The 18,757-nt window shown below is 36.1% G+C and overlaps 1 protein-coding gene across 1 annotated transcript in view; it reads right to left on the reverse strand.

Annotated features, from left to right (window-relative positions):
• Positions 1-18,251, reverse strand: part of LOC131154050 (imidazole glycerol phosphate synthase hisHF, chloroplastic) — a 36,657-nt gene extending 18,406 nt beyond the window's left edge. Inside the window, exons 1-9 of the mRNA XM_058106539.1 lie at positions 17,940-18,251; positions 17,783-17,865; positions 17,344-17,438; positions 16,842-16,945; positions 8,515-8,684; positions 8,294-8,408; positions 2,322-2,377; positions 2,194-2,232; positions 1,924-2,022 (exon numbers count right to left, since the gene is read on the reverse strand). Of these exons, the coding sequence (XP_057962522.1) occupies positions 1,924-2,022; positions 2,194-2,232; positions 2,322-2,377; positions 8,294-8,408; positions 8,515-8,684; positions 16,842-16,945; positions 17,344-17,438; positions 17,783-17,865; positions 17,940-18,120 (942 nt within the window). The 5' untranslated portion in view covers positions 18,121-18,251. The remainder of the gene's footprint in view (positions 1-1,923; positions 2,023-2,193; positions 2,233-2,321; positions 2,378-8,293; positions 8,409-8,514; positions 8,685-16,841; positions 16,946-17,343; positions 17,439-17,782; positions 17,866-17,939) is intronic.
• Positions 18,252-18,757: the final 506 nt, after the last annotated feature.

The following is an 18,757-nucleotide window of genomic DNA, read 5'->3' on the forward strand; positions in this document are numbered from 1 at the left end:
TTTCCCACAGTTTTATTGTATGACTCATAAGTTTCATTCAGCAGTAGTTATTACAGTTTTGAAAATCACCTTTGTTTTTGTATAAAGGTAATGTTGTGCTTTTCCTCCACCTCCACCCAGCATTCTATTGGTTTTTAATGTAGTGTTGAAAAAGTTTGCTAATCATACACTTCCAATATCCCCTAGACACTTCCACACTTCAACTGGGATGTTATTTGATCCTATAAGTTTCTCACTTCTCATCTTTTTTAACGCTATCTTTATTTCACTAACTCTGATTTACGGATATATCTCATATTTTTAGTCTTTTCCTCATTTGTCAATTTGAAGCTCAAGCTCCCAATTTGGTTTTCATTGAACTTATCAAAGTATCTTGGCTACCTCTCTTTTATGTCTTCCCTTCAACTCGGACATTATCATTCTCATCCTTTATATATTTTACTTTACCTAAATCTTTGCACTTTCTTTCATGGATGTGTGTATATATCTCCATAGATGCGGCTATAAATGTATTGTTTAACAAATGAACACAGAAGCAACAACGGTTGCATTGGTAGGGCTTCTCCTTACTCTCCAACAGGTTGTGAGTTCTATTTCTATCCTCACTGGCGTCAGAACTGTATTTTTATTTTATGAGAGGCTCGATAAACCCAGCAAGCTCACTACATCTGGTTGACTCCAGTTCATGTCATTTCTGGTTTCATGGCATTACTCAAACCAGTATAATGGCTGGCTCTGGTCCAACCCAGTTGGACTGGCTGATCCAGTCTGGATTTTAAAACCATGCCATCAAATAAAAAATGCAATTTTTCTGCTAGGACGAAAAAATTAATTATAAGTCCATGCATAAAAAAGGCTATGCACCAATGACATGTAATTCATAGTATTGACTATTGAAGATGAATTAAGTGAAACAAAACAAATTTGCTTTCAAGTTAAAACCAATAATAACAATCCACCAAAATATCCCAAAACTAGGAGACCCTATATAGAATAAAATCTTGTATAACCAGATGATGCCAATGATGGTAGCTTTGTCCAATATGGAAAGGGCAAATAGCATGGATTAATTACGTGAATGGAGCACATGGAAAAACCTATATTAAGAATGATTACAGGACATGCCTAACAGCAAAGAAAGAAGGTAATTGGGGTTCGATTATCAATGTGATTTTCAACTTTCAGCTGATACTTTATAACTGGGAAAGGGCTAAATTATTCAGTTATCAACCATGGAAACCAAAAAAAAACAAAAACATAAGATTAAGAAGCATTTAGAAGACAACCCTTTGTTCTAGGTAGATAATAAAACATAAAGAGTAAATTCTATCATGATTGAATTCACTCAAGTTGGTAGATTGTAATATGGGCGAATAAAAAATTATAGAACCGCTAAGGCCTTAAAACAGTTTTAAAAAATTTTTACAATAAACCTCATAAATATCAAAAAGCACAAGAAAATGGCATCCATAAACAGCCTAAGAAAAGTGACTTCCCTCATTAATTACTGTGTCAACCACTTAAGATTTTCAACCTACAATATGTATCTATAATTTTTCCTGCACGATATTCTTTTATAAAAAAAATAAATAAATAATATAGTCAGATTTGGCAGGATGGCAAATGCTCATCAGCCCAGCACAGTGAACTGGTCTGAATCGGGGAATCAGCCCCTCCAGAATAGAGGTATGGCTGCCTATTAGCCGCCTTCTTCAGACCTGGTCAATTTCCATAAGCAAGCACCAGGGAAGCCTTGTGCACCGCAACAACCTTTTTGTTTTTTTTCAATTTTCTTTCCTTTTTTTCCAGTTAAACAATTACTTCTTCAACATTTAATCATGTACTATGCATTTACAACAAAGATGTCCTCTATTGTTTATATCAAATAACATCACTGAGCCCAAGAAATATTCTTTGCAATACCTCATTCTCTTTTGCATGCTCTCTTACATCATATTGATCTCCTTTGGTCACAACAAGATCTCCTTTATCATTTGTCCTGACATCAAGACAAGCAATTACCTGCACAAAAGTACTGCTGTTTAAATCACAACTTTGAAAAGCGACCATCAATGAACAACATTATATATTGTACAGATTCTGTAGCAAAAGACTGATAAAGAATATAACAAAATAAAACCTTTAAAAAAACTAATGAAAAAAAAGATTAACTCTAGCTTCAAAACACAATACCCTCTTTGCATGTTTCAAAGCTTTCCCATTTGTTGGCTTCTGTCTTCGCATGAAAGTTTCAGATTGTTAGACGCAACCAAGGAGTTAACAAACATATGAGATGCACAATTATGTAGTACAATGGCTACCTTTGCAGCGTTTGATTTCGGATTCAAGAACCTCCTCAATATAGAGAGCCCAACATCTGTATAATTCAACTCCAGTTACAACACAAAAAGCATCAGTCATTACGTCCCCATCAGAATTTCAATATAATATTTCTGCAAAGCACTCGAGTAAAGGATACTTCTACCACAACGAAACCCATGTAACAACAATCCAATAAAAAAATTCCAAATAATGCCAAACTCTTGGAAAGGCATTTTAAAGATTTTCATTCACATTATGTCCCCATGTCCATGTTAATATTGAAAAATAGTCTTACAGCTAATTGTAAAAAGAATACAATGTGGAGTTGTTTTATGAGAAGAATTCACTTACACATCTCATCCCTAAAATGAGGAAAAAGGAATGGCAGTTGGCAGCTCTCCTTCCCCCTTATTTTTCATTAAAATTTTGATATTCTTCGTTTTATAGCATTAAATATTCATATTTCTCTGCTTCAGGGGACATCTCAATGGTTAGAACATGGGGCTTCTGTATCAAGTGCATTAACTTTGGGAGGGGAGCGGGTTGGGCTTTGTGATGAGAAATGAGCTAACCCAATTTTATAGCATCCAAGCTCAGTGCACGTCCCATTGGAATATGTTTGTGTGTGTGTACTTGTGTGTGTGTGTGTGTGTGTAGACGAGGCATTTGTAGTTTTATGCCAAAGAATTTCCAAGAAACACAATAAATAAATTTAAGAAATCAAACATCATGTAAAATCTCTACCATCATTTCATGCCACCCACCTCCTACTTGCTAAAAGGAGCAACTTGATTATGTTTACATGTTCTACTACAAATACCAATCCTTTAGCCATTGACTTTCTTCAACAGCATATCTGCATTGTGCATGAGTGCTTGGAAAAAATGGCAGTTGGAAACAGCAATAGAGGTTCAACTGTGGTTTCATGAATTGAAGTATGTAAATCCCTCAACCTTAATCAAGTTGTGCTGTGGTTGAATTCTACAATATTCAACTTGAGAATTCAGAAAATCAACTAGGGAAAATAATTCATGAGTCTAACCAGACAACAATTTCTGAAAAAATTTTCGCTCACCATAAATTTGAAACAACAAATGATGAGCAGCATAATTTCTTGCCTGTGTTCTTTATTTATTTGATTTCTTTTAATTGGTACTGCAGTATGGCAATACACTGTTCTGAGATTGTTTATCCACATAGACAGATATATCAATAACACACTGTAATCTGTACAACGTAATACAATTGTACCCCATCCATGCAATCACACTGATGACTAGATTCTTCCTTCGTCTAAATTAACCAATTACTAGAGACTACAACTGAACACAGCTGCTGATCCAGAAATCAAATTTGGACACATAAGAAAAGTGACTCAACTCCAATCTGCTATTTTTATTTTTATTTTTTGATAGAAACTTTATTCTGCTAATGTCAAAATGCAAATATCATACACAATCATGGTCACTGACAAGAAGGAAGGTCACAGGGAGTAAAGGAAAGTGCATTCATGCTGCATGACTGAACTAGACTAAGCAGCATCTACACAGAACATTAAAAGGACAAACATTATTCATATGACTAATAGTGGCCAAAGTAAAAGACCAAATTAAAAGGAGATTCTTTTCATTTAACAACACCAATGTTAAGTCCTCTCACTAAAACCCTGATGACAGCATGTAACAACATATAATAACCACATCAACAGTAGACCCTTAGAGTCCTAAAAAATACATCAAAAACTTGACTCAAATTCAAGACTCAAGACTACCAAATCCTACCCATGTGAGCATTTTTTTTGTTCTTTTTGATCAGCAAAGAAGAGTTTCACTAAAGGGCATCAAGGGGATGCCATCCCTGTACAAACAGCAAATACTTACCTGCTCTGCAGGTTGTCAAAAAATCAAGCATTACAAGTGAGTCAACTAGAGACAAACCACTATGTAATTTGGTAACAGTAGTAATCCGTTGGTAAGGTCAACACGTCCCAAGACCGACAGTCTCGACTTGAATGGCGAACCAAGAGAGTGGTTTGGTTTCAGATTAAGGGGTTTTAAAATACAATAGAGTCACCACTAACCTGTTTTTTCCTACGTGTGATTAGATTACCTAATTATTACAGATTTCTTGGTTTCTAAACTGGACCATGGTCAAGGAAACCTAAAGTCTTGGTCTGCATGACCAAAGTAGGGCTTGAGAGTACAGTTATGTCAGGAGAAGGTATCAGCACCCCCTTGTACACCCGTCCTAACGGACAGTACCTAATTAGCTTATGGTTACCCATTTTAATTATTAATCAAGACTCATAATTATTTCATGTTGGTTATTACCGATCCTTTTAAATATTGGATGAGTCCCAACCATTGCAGGGGCTATCGTCACCTCTAGAATTCCAAAAGGATACCATTGATCCGCTTTCAGGTTGGTTCCGTCATTGGATTATTTAACAATCATTTTCAATAAAGGAACACAGGAAAGAAAAAAAAAAACACATCATCTAAAGGATGCCAAGACACCCTCCCGTCAGGCATGTATGAGAGACGACATTTCCCCATTTCCAATTTGCATTTTTCAATCACCAGGATAATACACGTGCAAACACATGCATGCAAGAAAAAGTAAATCATGTAAAGTACGCATGAACTTGTAAAAGACTTTTTTTTGAAACTTTTTTTTCCAAAAAATTTGAACAAAAAATAACATCAACCACAATACCTATTTTTTTAGTTTTTTTAAAATTAATAACCATAAAGATAATTAACAAAAGAGCACACTATTTTCATGAATAATATAAAGAAATATAACACATACACTTATTAGCACATATTCATTAATGCACTTGCACCTACAAAATCACATATAATAAAAATAATAATCATAATAATAATAACAATAAATAAATAAATAAAGGAAACCTTTAACAAAACTTTTTCGTTTCTTATTCTTATCATGATGTAACAACATAAAATTAACTAAAAAATATAAACAAAGTAAAGACTACACACCACACTTTTACACAAACTTATAAAATATAATATGCTTATGGTGTGATGATGCTTTTGTAAAATAAATAAATAAATAAAAATCATCCCAACACAAATCCATGCAATAATGGATTCAGGTGCCACCATTTTATTAGCTGCCCTTCACCATGCATGCAAGCATTGGGCATTAATGTACACTTCTTCATGTGTTTCACCCATAATAACCCACTATTACACACACATCACCACACCACTTTCCACTTGTACCATGCAAACACTCCCTCACCGTGCACAAATACATGTGGCTTCATGCTTGTTCAAATTCAGTTCACCTTAACACGCCCTACTTCACGCAGCATACACATGGTCGAGGTGTACAACAAACCATAATGTATGGCACATGCACAATTATTTAAATGAGAGAGAGAGAGAGAGAGAGATTTTCACGCATGCATTATCATCTCATGCACCTACTTCGTGTCTGCACTTCTACAGTTTCCATGAATATCACTTATTCATGCACCTATCTCGCTACGATGCATCTCATTCTATGCTACTACAACAAGCATGATACCAGCACCTTCAGACACGCCATTTATAAACCCAAGCTGTCATGTCATAGTCGCACACACCTACAAACACCCTAGAGAGGTGTTCCATGCACCATAAACATAATAAAAAGAGAAAACGAGAGAGAGAGAGAGAGAGCAAGGTGAATGGGTCTTTGATTCAGACTTGAGGGTGGTAATTGCAAACTAAGAATGAAGAGAGGGGAGATGGTAACAATGGAGGCTGGAGCTGTGATGTTGAGTGGCTGGAAGACTAAGAATTGAAAGGGGTACCGGCGGTGGGTTATTTCAGCTGTATGTTTGCAGGTCTTCTTCCTTGGCAGCTGCAAGAATGGTGGCTGGAAAATAATGGAATGGGGAATAGTAGCTGAAGTCGTCAGTATCTGAATGTAAAGGGATTGCTATGGAGGATGAAAGAAAAGTGGAACTTATGGGGACGATGCGTGTGGCAAGAAAATAATCAACATTGCAATGAGGGGAGCTTGTGTAAAGACCAGAGAAGGGCCTTTTGAAAAGCAGGCAAGGTGAGCGACCAGTGGGCAAAAACCACCAGCAAGGCCAATTCGGCCAGCTGGCCGGATAACATGGAAATAGCAATTCAGGGATGGGGAAGGGAAAGGGAGGAGACCATGGGCATTTTGGGGGCTCTGGGCACGGCAGGCGGAAACGGTTCAGGGATGCAGGCACATGCTGCCTTTTTTAATGGCGGAATGGCCTCCAAAACATGGCGGGAGTGTGCCTGGAACAGACAAATTAGGGGGGTCTTTTAAATTGCTTTTATTCCTTTTTTTAAATTCTTTTTTTAACTTCCTATTTCTGTTTTCTTTTATTATCATTTTCCAAAGAATTCTTTGCTTTTTGAAATCCATTCATTCATTTTTCTCATTTTTCAGATTTTCAAAATTCATCTTTCTCATTTTTAAATTTTCAAAATTCATTTTCCTCATTTTTAAATTTTAAATCCATTTTCCTCATTTTTAAATTTTCAAAATTCACTTTTCTTATTATTTTGAAAACGTTTTCCTATTTGATCCCCAGACAAAAACGGGGGTGTCAACGGTCTTTAAAAACATGTAGGGGTGTCACTATTCTTTCAAAAGCTCTTTTTCTTCTTTTCTTCCACACCAACCAAAAGATGGCAAGGGGAATGAGGGACAAAGCTTTCTTCCTCTTCTTGCTAGCATGAGTTCCTTTCCAAGCCCAGGACTCTCCTACCCCTGCTCTTGCAAAAGCCCCCTGATGAAGAAAAAGCCAAGTCCCATAGAGCTCTGGTCCATGAACAGTGCAGGAGGATGTGATCAATAGCTTCTGCACTTTCTAAACACAAAAAACACCTGTTCATAAGGGACAGCCCCCTTTTCTGAGGTTGTCTGCAGTAAGAATTCTCCCAAGAGTTGCCTCCCATCCTTTTAGGAGCCCACAACAATGGCAGGCCAAAATGTAAACATTCTTATCATAGAAAGTTCTCAATAGTAACCAAAAAAAAAAAAAAAAAGGAATTGATCCATTACAACAACCAAATAAAAAACATTATGCAGAAGTGACAACAGATACAAAATACAAGTTTGTGCAAGCGTGCAACAACATCAAAAGGTTATCTTAATATTGTTTAACATAGCCTAAGACTCTTGATATGAAGTAACAAGTGAAGAAGAACAATCATGTAAGGGACTCATGTATTGAAAACGAGGGCAGAAAAGGATTTGGAAGATCTCATGAATTTTTTTTCTTTTTTAAAAAAATAAAGCATATACAAAATAGTTATGTATGGCAAAGATAGTGGAAAACACTGGGACGCTCTCATCAACTGAAACAAAGAAACAGCATCATTGAAGAATGTTTGATTTAAGAAATCAATCTTTCAACATGAAGCCACAAACCAGGTATTTTGCATTAACAGAGATCATTGTCATAGTCATAAAACAGGACAAAATAGTCTTTATTTTATACAATGTGAATATTGATTAAAATCTCTGTCTTGAAATAGAGGTGGAAACAACAAGAAGCAAGAGAAAGTAGGGAAGAAAGGATTTTCTTTTGCTGAGTTTGAGAAAACATACAAAGAACAGACCACAATATCCCAATTTATTGCTTAAAAGTGTTGCATACATTTTTTTTTATTTTTGTGACCAAGAGATTTGCAACACAGTGGACCTTTTCTTTTCAGTGAAACATTATAGATTAGTCCAATCAAAAAGTCGATCTCTATAATGAAAGAAGGCAAAGGGGAAAAAAAACTCATAATAAACCCTTTCAGATCAAATCAAAATCTCATAAATATAAAACAAGTTTCATATCAAACAAACAGGCATATGACATAGTCTTTTCCACAGGTCAGGCCAAAAGGAAGCATATTTTGAACAAAAGCAAGGTAACAATAAAGTAAAAGAAGGCAAAGGGGAAAAAAAAAATTCTTGCCTCCACTCTTTTCAGGGTGAAACTGAACTGCATGCACATTTCCCCTTCTAACAGATGCTATGAAATCTTCACCATAATTGCAGGTAGATGAAACCCACTCTTTGTTATCATTTGACTACAAGATAATATAATAGAACTTAGTTCAGCATCTACATGCAAATAAGGAAATTGAATGAAGAAATATAGAGTGGCAACAATAGACAAGGCCAGAGTAACTATACCGGCACAGCACGGTAAGAGTGAACAAAGTAAACATGACTATTCCCGATATCATCCAAAATTTCAGATTCTTTTGTAACATGCAAAGCGTTCCAGCCAATATGAGGTACTCTAAAGCCATTAGATGAGTCAAAACGACCAACTACACCAGGTATCAGGCCAAGACCTTTTACTGAAAAAAAAATGTATGCCTGTCAACTCAAGTCTGAACAACACACAAACACATAAAGATATTAAGATGTTACACTTAACCAACTCATACATCCCTGGAGAAAAATTTACAAAGATTGTAAATGAAAAAAAATATAGCATATGAGGCCAAACAGTTTAAAGCCAGTCTATAGATGGGATGAAGAATGTTTTTCCCACTTTAGGTGGGTGCATTGCATCACTCTTATTCATGCTTGGCTCTCTACTATCCCCTATCACTTGGTTAGGTGGGAAGTAGTGTGCAGGTCTATGGAGGGAGGAGTTTGGGGCTTGGAAGGTAAAAACAGAGCCCTTTTGGCAAATGGTTGTGGCAGTTTCCCTTAAAGGTAAACTCCTTGTGGGCAGAGTTATTAAAAGTAAATTTGGCTTAATGGTGAATCATTTGGATACTATTGTGGGCCTTAGATGTTCTTCTAGTAGTCCATGCAATTTGCCCTCTTTTTATTCCTTTTAGTATAAAATGAGTAATGGTTTCTCATAAATGTTTTTGGAAGGATGTTTGGGTGGGGCTTCGGCATTGCTAAATATTTTTCCCTGCCATTATCTTCTTTCTTCAATCAATAATACCAGTATTTCTTCCTTTTTGATTCATGATGGTTCTAAAGTTTGAGGAGGTTGCTTCTTTGCTTTGTGTGTTAGAAGGCCGTCAGGTTTCTAATAGGAGGGGAGCGATGCCATGATGTGAGTTTTGGACTCTTTTAGTGATTTTTTTATACCAAAGCAGAGTAGGAGGCCCTTTCAGTTGCATTAGGGAGTCAAAGGTCCCAAGATCAAAGCTTTTGTTTGGTTGGTGGCCTTTAATAGAGAACATCAACAATCCATATCAGAGTAGGAGGCCCTTCAAAGCATTTTCCCCGGATGTGTGCTTCTTGTGTTTTAACCATGGCTCTAAAACCTGGATCTCTGGGTGGTTGAACCAGCAATATCAGATGACAGTATTTTACATATATGTATGGGCATATAACCACAAAGACGATGGGCATAATCACCTATTACTTAAATAAAAGTAAATGATTACTAGCAATGGCGTAAATTAAAAAATTGGACTGAGATTTGACCAAATTAAAAAATTACCTGGTCTGCATTCATTACATGTTTTACATATGTATTGTTTACTGGATGAATAAACAACCAGTTATGGTTGGTGTAGTGGTAATTTACTCTCTTAACCTCCTTAAGAACCCAGGTTCAAGTCTCGATGGCAACAAAATCTCACTACCATTTTTTTGTGAGTGAACAGGTTGACTGGTTAACGCTGGTCAAACCTGGTTGGACTGGAGAGCTCGGTCTAGGTTTCTAGACCGTAGTTTTAACAACTAGATCTCGTATCTCATCCATTTCTTTGTCCATTTTCTTGGGGCATATCGAATAGAATGTAAGTAATATTTGGAGAGGATTGGTGTGCCTGAAGATGGTGGATGAGCTTATGGCTATTTCTTTGAGTGGGTTTTAGAAGAAGGATGTTGTAACTTTGCGGATGTGTGTGCTCTTTGTGGTTATGTTGGGATCTGGTTAGAGCAAAATGCTTGGATTTTTAATTGAAGAAGTTCTCTTCAAAATTGATTTGGGATAGGATTTAGTACTTGCCATTTCTTTGGTCTTTTAGTGCAGGCTGTTTTAAGGATATATGTCTTGAGGATTTTCAGCAAGACTAGAAAGGTTCATTATTTTGATTGTACTTTTTTTGTCCTCATTTTGAAGATTTCTTATCCTCCTCCTTATATATTCGTATCTTCTATTTAATAATTTAATAAATTTATTTTTCTGTTAAAAAGAATATTTACTCAAATAGGTGAGGGCAATGTTACCTAGAACACGGAACGTTCCGGTTCATGGAACAACAAGAAGGGGATCATGGTATAGCACACACTCTAGAACATAGAACATCGGGGTATAATTATATGGGTATATGTGTGAGAAATGTGCAATGGCACTTGTATATTTTGGGGAGGATGTTGAAGTGTTTCTAGAGTAGATTTTCTTTTATGAAATAAATTAATAATGAGTGAAAATGGAATTATAATGCAATAGTTTTCCACTCTAAATAACAAAACAATATGCTACATGAAAAATATTGAGTTAAACTTTTGATTGCTAAATTTAGTGTTCCAAAATGAAGAAGTGCCATGTTTTAGAAAATTTGTACCACTACGTGGCTCACGTGTTAGCGTTTTCTTGTAACTATGGGTAAGAGAAATGTGCCTCAATAAATTAAAGGCTCAATAGAACCAAAACATGGGCTAGCCTGCTTTTATTCAAAATTTATGGGGTTCATAATCCTGGCTCAGGATTAAGTCTACTCAATATAAAATCCATTTAAAGTATTTGTATTGCTAATGAAGACATTTAGGTCCAAAATTGGGAGCTAGATATTATTGTTTACACTTATTAGGGAATAGGGGACCTATCAATGTGAAACATTTAGCTTCACCAAAGTAAGATATTTGGATGCATGAATTCTAAGCACTCTCCCTCTTTGGTATTATATTTTCCCATCCACTTCTCTTTTGATTTTTTTCTATCAAATAATAGTGATCATGAAGTGATTAAACAATTACTCTATTTGAATAAAGAAAAAAATAATAATGGCAAAAAAATTTACCCAAAAGGTGATGTAAAATGGAAGAAGAAAACAATAAATTTAAAAATAAGGGAAACAGAGTTGGACTAAAAACTCCACACTTCACTGACAAGGAAATGACCATTATATAGGCTTAAAAAAAACAAACGGTTACAAGCACAAAAATAGGCACCACTAACATCATGCTAAACAACTCCTACACACCACTAACATCATGCTAAACAACTCCTAGGCACCACTAACATAATGCTAACCAACTCCTACAAACTAGGCAACAAACAGAAACAAAACACATTCTAATGTGCTGCTAGTAATTTATTCAACAAACCCTCCCTTAAACTGATGTTCCATACATAACATTAGTTTAATAAGACTCAAACTTTGAAGCGTCATCCCTCAGATAAAGTCCTCTGAACTACAAACACCAAGTAACTCCCTGAGCTTCTGAAATGCTGGAAATTTGAGAGGCTTTGTTAGAATATCAGCAATCTGGTCTTCACTTCTGCAGTAAACTAGATTAATAACTCCATCATTCGTGAGATCTCTCAAGAAATGATACTTCACGTCTATATGTTTGCTTCGATCATGTAGAATAGGATTCTTTGAGAGCTGTATTGCAGAACTGTTGTCACAGTAAATGAGAGTAGGCCCATCTTCTTTGAACTGCAGCTCTTCAAGAATCTTCTTCAGCCAAATAGCTTGACAAGCACAAGCTGTTGCTTTAACAAATTCAGCTTCAGTAGTTGACAATGTGACAATTAGCTGCTTCTTTGATGACCATGAAATAGCTCCTGTTCCCAACATGAAAACATACCCAGAGGTGCTTTTTCTATCTGTAAAGTCAAACAAATCTGACTTTTCTCCCTTTTCGAAGAACAGCCCAAACTCTTTAGTACCTTGCAAGTACCTAAGAATTCTTTTTGTAGCCAAAAGATGAATCTTTGTTGGACACTCCATGTATCTACTAATGACACTTACAGCATGCATTATATCAGGCCTTGTCGCAGTCAAATATATTAAGCTCCCCACAATCTGCTTGTAAAGAGCATTATTAACCTTCTTTCCTCCATCATCCTTGTTTAGTTTCAAACCAAACTTAGACAGTGTATTCATAGGATTACAATCCTTCATCTGAAACCTGTCCAAGATTTCTCCCACATACTTCTTTTGAGAAATAAGAATGCCAGTAAAGGACTGCAACACTTCTATACCAAGAAAGTAATGCATCATGCCAAGATCAGACATTTCAAATTCAGCCATCATGGATTTCTTAAAGCTTTCAAACATGGCTGTATTACTTCTAGTATAGATTAGATCATCTACATATAAGCAAACAATGAGCATTTTCCCTCCATCCTCAACTTTTATGAAAAGTGTATGTTCATAAGGACATTTTTGAAATAAGTTTCTATACAATCATACCAAGCTCATGGGGCTTGTTTTAATCCATATAGAGCCTTCTTTAGTCTATACACTTTATGCTCATTTCCCGATTTCACATAACCAGGAGGTTGATCGATAAATACTAGTTCCTTCAAATCTCCATGGAGGAATGCCGACTTCACGTCCAGCTGGAAGATAGGCCATGAGTTTTGAGCTACTAATGCAATCACCAATCTGATTGTGTCATGTCTTGCAACTGGAGTAAAAACTTTTTTATAATTAACACCGCACTCTTGCTTATAGCCCTTGGCCACCAAGCGTGCATTGTACTTGTCGACTTCACCATTCTCCTTCAGCTTTGTCTCGTAAACCCACTTCACGCCAATTGTTTTGTGCCCTTCTGGAAGATTAGATAACTCCCAAGTATCATTCTTTTCGATGGCTGCAATTTTAGCATCCATAGCCTTCCGCCATTTTGATTCTTTGACAGCACTTTCAAACACTGTAGGATTACAATCTGAAAATAGAGCAAAATGAGTAATTTGGTCTTCAGATTGATCAATTTCGGTTACCTCATAATCTGACATACATGCTGGCCTCCTTCGAACACGATGAGAACGTGATTTAGCTGCTGCTTCTGGTGCTGTTGGAGTGACATCAGAGGCTACAAGAGTTTCATTTTGAAGATTCTCAAATGCATCAATTGCTGGAGCAAGGTGTTGCTGCGGCTAGTTTGCTTCATCACCATCTTTTCCATCAAAACTAGTAGGAATTGGCTCTCCAACTACATTTTTGCTCCATTCCCAGATTTGATCTTCATCAAAGACAACATCTTGACTGATAAGTATTTTCTTAGTGTTAGGATTGTAAAGCTTATAAGCTTTTGACTGATCACTAACACCAAGAAAAATACGTTTTTCTCCTTTGTCATCCAGCTTCTTCCTCTTCTGATCTAGAATATGGGCATATGCAACACACCCAAAAATTCTAAAGTGATCAACAACTGATTTCCGTCCACCCCATGCTTCCTCTAGCTTCGCATTTTGAACAGCAAGTGTGGGACTTCTATTCAATATATGAATGCTCCAATTAACTACTTCAGGCCAGAAGTTTTTGGAATACAACTCCTTATTAAAAGACTTCACACCATATTTAGAATAGTGCGATTCTTCCTTTCACAAACGCCATTCTGTTCGGGCATATAAGCTGCTGTAGGCTGCCTCTTGATTCCACGAGTCTCACAGAAACTTGCAAATTCATGTGAGTTATATTCTCCACCATGATCTTTGCAAAGAATTTTTATGGGACTGCCAACTTCTTTCTCAACCAGCACTTTATAGCTTTTAAATGTTAGAAAGGCTTCAGACTTCTCTTGCAAAAAATAAACCCAGCTTTTGAGACTAAAATCATCAATGAAGGTAAGTATATATCTCTTACCTCCATTAGAGCATGAAGTTATTGGCCTGCAAATGTCAGAATGAACAAGCTCCAGTGCAACCTTCGCCCTCCATGATTTCCCTTGTGGGAATTGATTACGGTGTTGTTGGCTAACAACACATTCTTCACAAACTTCAAAAGGAGCTGTAATTTGAGGAAGACGTGTCACCGTATTCTTCTGTTGTAAAGTCTTCAACCCGCCAAAGCTAAGATGCCGACAGCGAAAATGCCATAGCCATTCCTTCTCTTCCAATCTTGCAGAAAGACATGAGTGAGCGGTGTCATGGAGATACAATGGAAACATTTTGTTGGCTGTCATGTTGACTTGAGCTATGAAGTCCAACTTCTCATCTTAAATTCTACAGACTCCATTTTTTATAGAGATTTCATATCCCTTTTTTTGTAACTGACCAACACTGAGTAAATTTGTTCTCAAATATGGAACAAAGAGAACGTTAGAAATAGTTTGAATAGAATTTTTGTTGGTCTGAATCGCTACCTTTCCCTTTCCCATAATAGAGATTGCAGAGCCATCATCGAACTTCACAACATCACGAAAAGTTTCATCCAATTCAAAGAATACAAGCTTCTCTCCACTCATATGGTTGTTGTGGCCAGTGTCTAAGTACCACAAGAATTTTTTGTGGGTTTCCTCCTTCACATGACAAGTCATCAACAAAGACAATTCTTCTTCCTTCTCAGCAAAATTGAACTGCTTTCCACCATCTCTCCTTAGATTAGTACAACACTCTGACTTGTAGTGGCCAAACTTGTGACACCTATAGCATTCAACTCTTGATTTGTCTACTTTGACTTGGAAGGCGTTGAATGATTGTTATTGTTATCATGACCTTTTCCTCTCCCTTGATAATCAAAATCTTTAGATTTCTAATTTGAGTGTCTACCATCATTGCCACCTCTGCCTCTTCCTCGTCCTTGACCTCCGCCTTTTGATGCCGAGGCTTGTAACACTTGCTCCTCCTTGTCGTACTAATTCATTTTCTGCTCATGAACCAACAAAGAACTCTGCAATTCATCAATGGACATACTGTCAATGTCTTTAGATTCCTAAATCGAACAAACAACATAGTTGAATTTTGTTGTCATCGAACGAAGAATCTTCTCAATGATAGTGAAATTTATCATTTTGTCACCATCGATTCTCATCTTATTTGCGATTGCTATCGTCCTGGAGAAGTAATATGTCACCGGTTCATAGAGTCCTAGATCTGCTTGGAAGTGTCTTTACAAAGAATGGTTTCCAGGATGGAACGATCAATTGCCTGGAAGAGATGATTCTTTGCTTTGAGATCCTTCAACTTCTACCCTTCAAACTCCACCTTCCGTGCATCTATTAGCACAACACCTACTAGTGGTTCTGCTACTCTAGAAACACCAACTGTCCAATATTCTTTGGACCTCAAAAAATTCTCCATGAGCATGCTCCAACGATCATAGTGACCATCAAAGCATGGAATGGTTGGCTGCACAAAAGTTTCATAAGCCATTGTGGAACTCTAACCTCGTTCTGATACCACTAATGTAAAATGGAAGAAGAAAATGATAAATTTAAAAATAAGGAGAAACAAAGTTTGACTAAAAACTCCACACTTCGTTAATAAGGAAATGGTCATCATATAGGCTAAAAAAAAACAAACGGTTACAAGCACAAAAATAGACACCACTAACATCATGCTAAACAACTCCTAGGCACCACTAACAACATGCTAAACAACTCCTAGGCACCACTAACATCATGCTAACCAACTCCTACAAACTAGGCAATAAACAGAAACAAAACAAACTAGGCAACAAACAAAAACAAAACACATTCTAATGTGCTGCTACTAATTTATTCAACAAAAAGTGCTTCGCTACACAATGCAAGTGACTTTACAAGTAAAGAGGCCTATAAGGCCCTCAACCCGCATATATGTACATCTTGTCGCAAACCCATGAAACTAATGCACACCTTTTTCTCCATTGTTGGAGGGTGAGACAGCTTTGGGGTGCTCTTGGATGGCTTTGCAAAATGTGTATTGAGTTCTTGCTAGTAAGATTTCAAGGTTTTGGGAAGAGTAGAAAGGGGAAAGCTTTATGGATTTGTGCAGCGCATGCAATTTTTTGGGTAGAATGAAATGCAAGTATGTACAAAGCTGAGATGACTTTTCTCCTATGCTTTGGGATAGAATTATCTTTCTTACTTCTTTCTAGCATCATTATTTTGGTTTTTTTTTTTTTTTTTTTGGGAGATGTTGTTGTCCAATCTTCAAAGTAAATGGAGGACAGCATTCTTGCAATTAGTTGATTTGTAGAGGACGTCTCATCCTTCATCTATTGTAATTCTGCTTTAGTTTTAATAGAAATTAGTTATCTAAAAATAATAATAATAATTTTTGTATGTTCTATTTATGCTAAAGAAAATAAAAATATTCTGCAATGGAAAAAAAAAAATGAAAAACAGGTAAGCATTCTTCTCATACAATACTTGTTTGACACAAAAAGTATTCATTTTCGAGAAATTCTATGATACATACCCTAGTGAGGTGTGTATCATAACACAATCTATTACAGGTTGTTGGAGTGGTTAAGGGTTTATAGTAGAAGGGTCCTCCATTTTTTCCAATGCTTATAAGTCAGAGTCAGCCATGTGAACACTGGAAGAAATAAGATAAGAAAATGACAAATGACTAACATAAAAAGAAATTGAACATTAACCTGGTCCATTCTCCTCACTACCCTCAAAAAGCAACTGTAGTCCAAGACATATGCCTAGAAACGGGTGATCATCCTCAATATAAGCACGTAATGCTTTGGCCATTCTGGAAAGAAATATGAAATAAAATCAAGCTTAAATGGAAATAAAGGATATATCACAATATGCACGCTCCTGTCTCAATCTCATTTTTTTTGAGAGTATAAAAAAATAATCAGCAGGTTAATTTCTTCAGACTTAGTGGCAAATTCATATGATTAAACGTAAAAATGATTGATAAATAGGTACGTATGACGGGAGAAGTAATAGGCTGAAATTTCAATGAGAAAAAACGGAAGAAAAGAAATAAAAAAATGCAGGATGGGAATAGAAGAGGAAAAAGAAAAAAAAAAAATTCTTGACAAATGACGCACCTATTACATATCAGACATTACCCTATGGCAAGCATGGAAATATATTCAATAGTAGAATCGGGAAAAAAAAAAATGTAAACATGAGATTTACCCTTTCTTGTTCAGAAAATCCATTGCCGTTGCAAATGCCCCAACACCGGGGAAAATAAGGCGATTAGCATTTAGAATGTCTTCTGGGGTTTGAACCTAAATTTTTTTTCAAAAAAAAAAAAAATAGAGGATGAAGAGAGACAGATTCAATATATGAAAGAGTCATCAAAAGCATTCCTCTCTCTCTCTCTCTCTCTCTCTCTCTCACACACACACATATACACTAGAAAACACACACACACACACACACAGCAACACACAACTACGCATGTCCGCTACTTTGCCACAGGAGATTTTGTGGTGACAAGCTTACATAAACTCCACACGTGCACTTCTATTCTGGTTTTGGAAGTGATTCTGCCAAGCAATATTTGCTTTCACTGATCTATTTATTTTTTTAGAAAGAAATTAGCAAGAAAATATAAAAGAAACGAGCTTACGTCTTTGATGTTGAAGCCCAGAACTCGAATCGCGTTCCGAAGACTTCGAACATTGCCAGCGCCGTAATCGAGAAGAGTCACAACTAAAAATAAACAACGCAGAAAATAATTTGAGCTATCCTTAAGTATCTTAGAGAGAGAGAGAGAGAGAGAGTACCAGATTCTTCTCCAGAAGAGGCGCGCACTGAGAAGGTGGATGATTTAGTTTTAACATTGAGATTGGGATAGGGATCGATTCTGAGGAACTCACGATGGAGAAAGGGTCGAGAGCGTGTAGCAGGGGAAGAGGATGGTTTCAGGCTAAGAGATTGTGACGAACCAAATAACGCCGCCTGCATTTTCTCTCTCTTCCTCTCTCTCTGTCTTGCTCCGACTGAGCTGCTGAAAACCCCTAACACTTCAGTAGCCAGCAGCCTCCCCCCCTCCCAGTCCTTAGGCAGTGCGATACACGGAATCTTTGCAAATGAATTTTCATAAACAATTAATTTTTATTAGACTTATATTTCTACTCATTACTTTATGGTAAACATATAAATTCATTTACAAGCAAATTTATTTGGAAGAATGAATTTTAGATTTTAAATGAAAATTTAAGTGTGTATGGATAGGTTTAATATAATTTTATATTATACCTATTAGAAAGCTTAAATTCAAAACTCCTCTCAAATATAAGATTAATATTTTACATACAAATAAAACAAATTTTTTTTCTATAATATAGTAAACATAATAATTTTAATTAAGTAAACTTTAATTTTTTTTATGACTTGAAAATTTAATATGTACAAATTCTGTCTATCTATTTAAGTGGTGTTAAAACGGTATCAAAATATTGTTGTTCACTCATTGATGCATGTTTAGTATTTCATTAACAAATCATAAAGTGAGAGAAATCAAATTTAAGACCTTAGGATCACCAAAACATAATTTCACTCGTATCACTTTAACAAACCCAGTTGAACATTAACATTTAAA

Source organism: Malania oleifera, chromosome 1 (genome assembly GCF_029873635.1).
Source record: "Malania oleifera isolate guangnan ecotype guangnan chromosome 1, ASM2987363v1, whole genome shotgun sequence".
Classification (NCBI taxonomy): Eukaryota; Viridiplantae; Streptophyta; class Magnoliopsida; order Santalales; family Ximeniaceae; genus Malania; species Malania oleifera.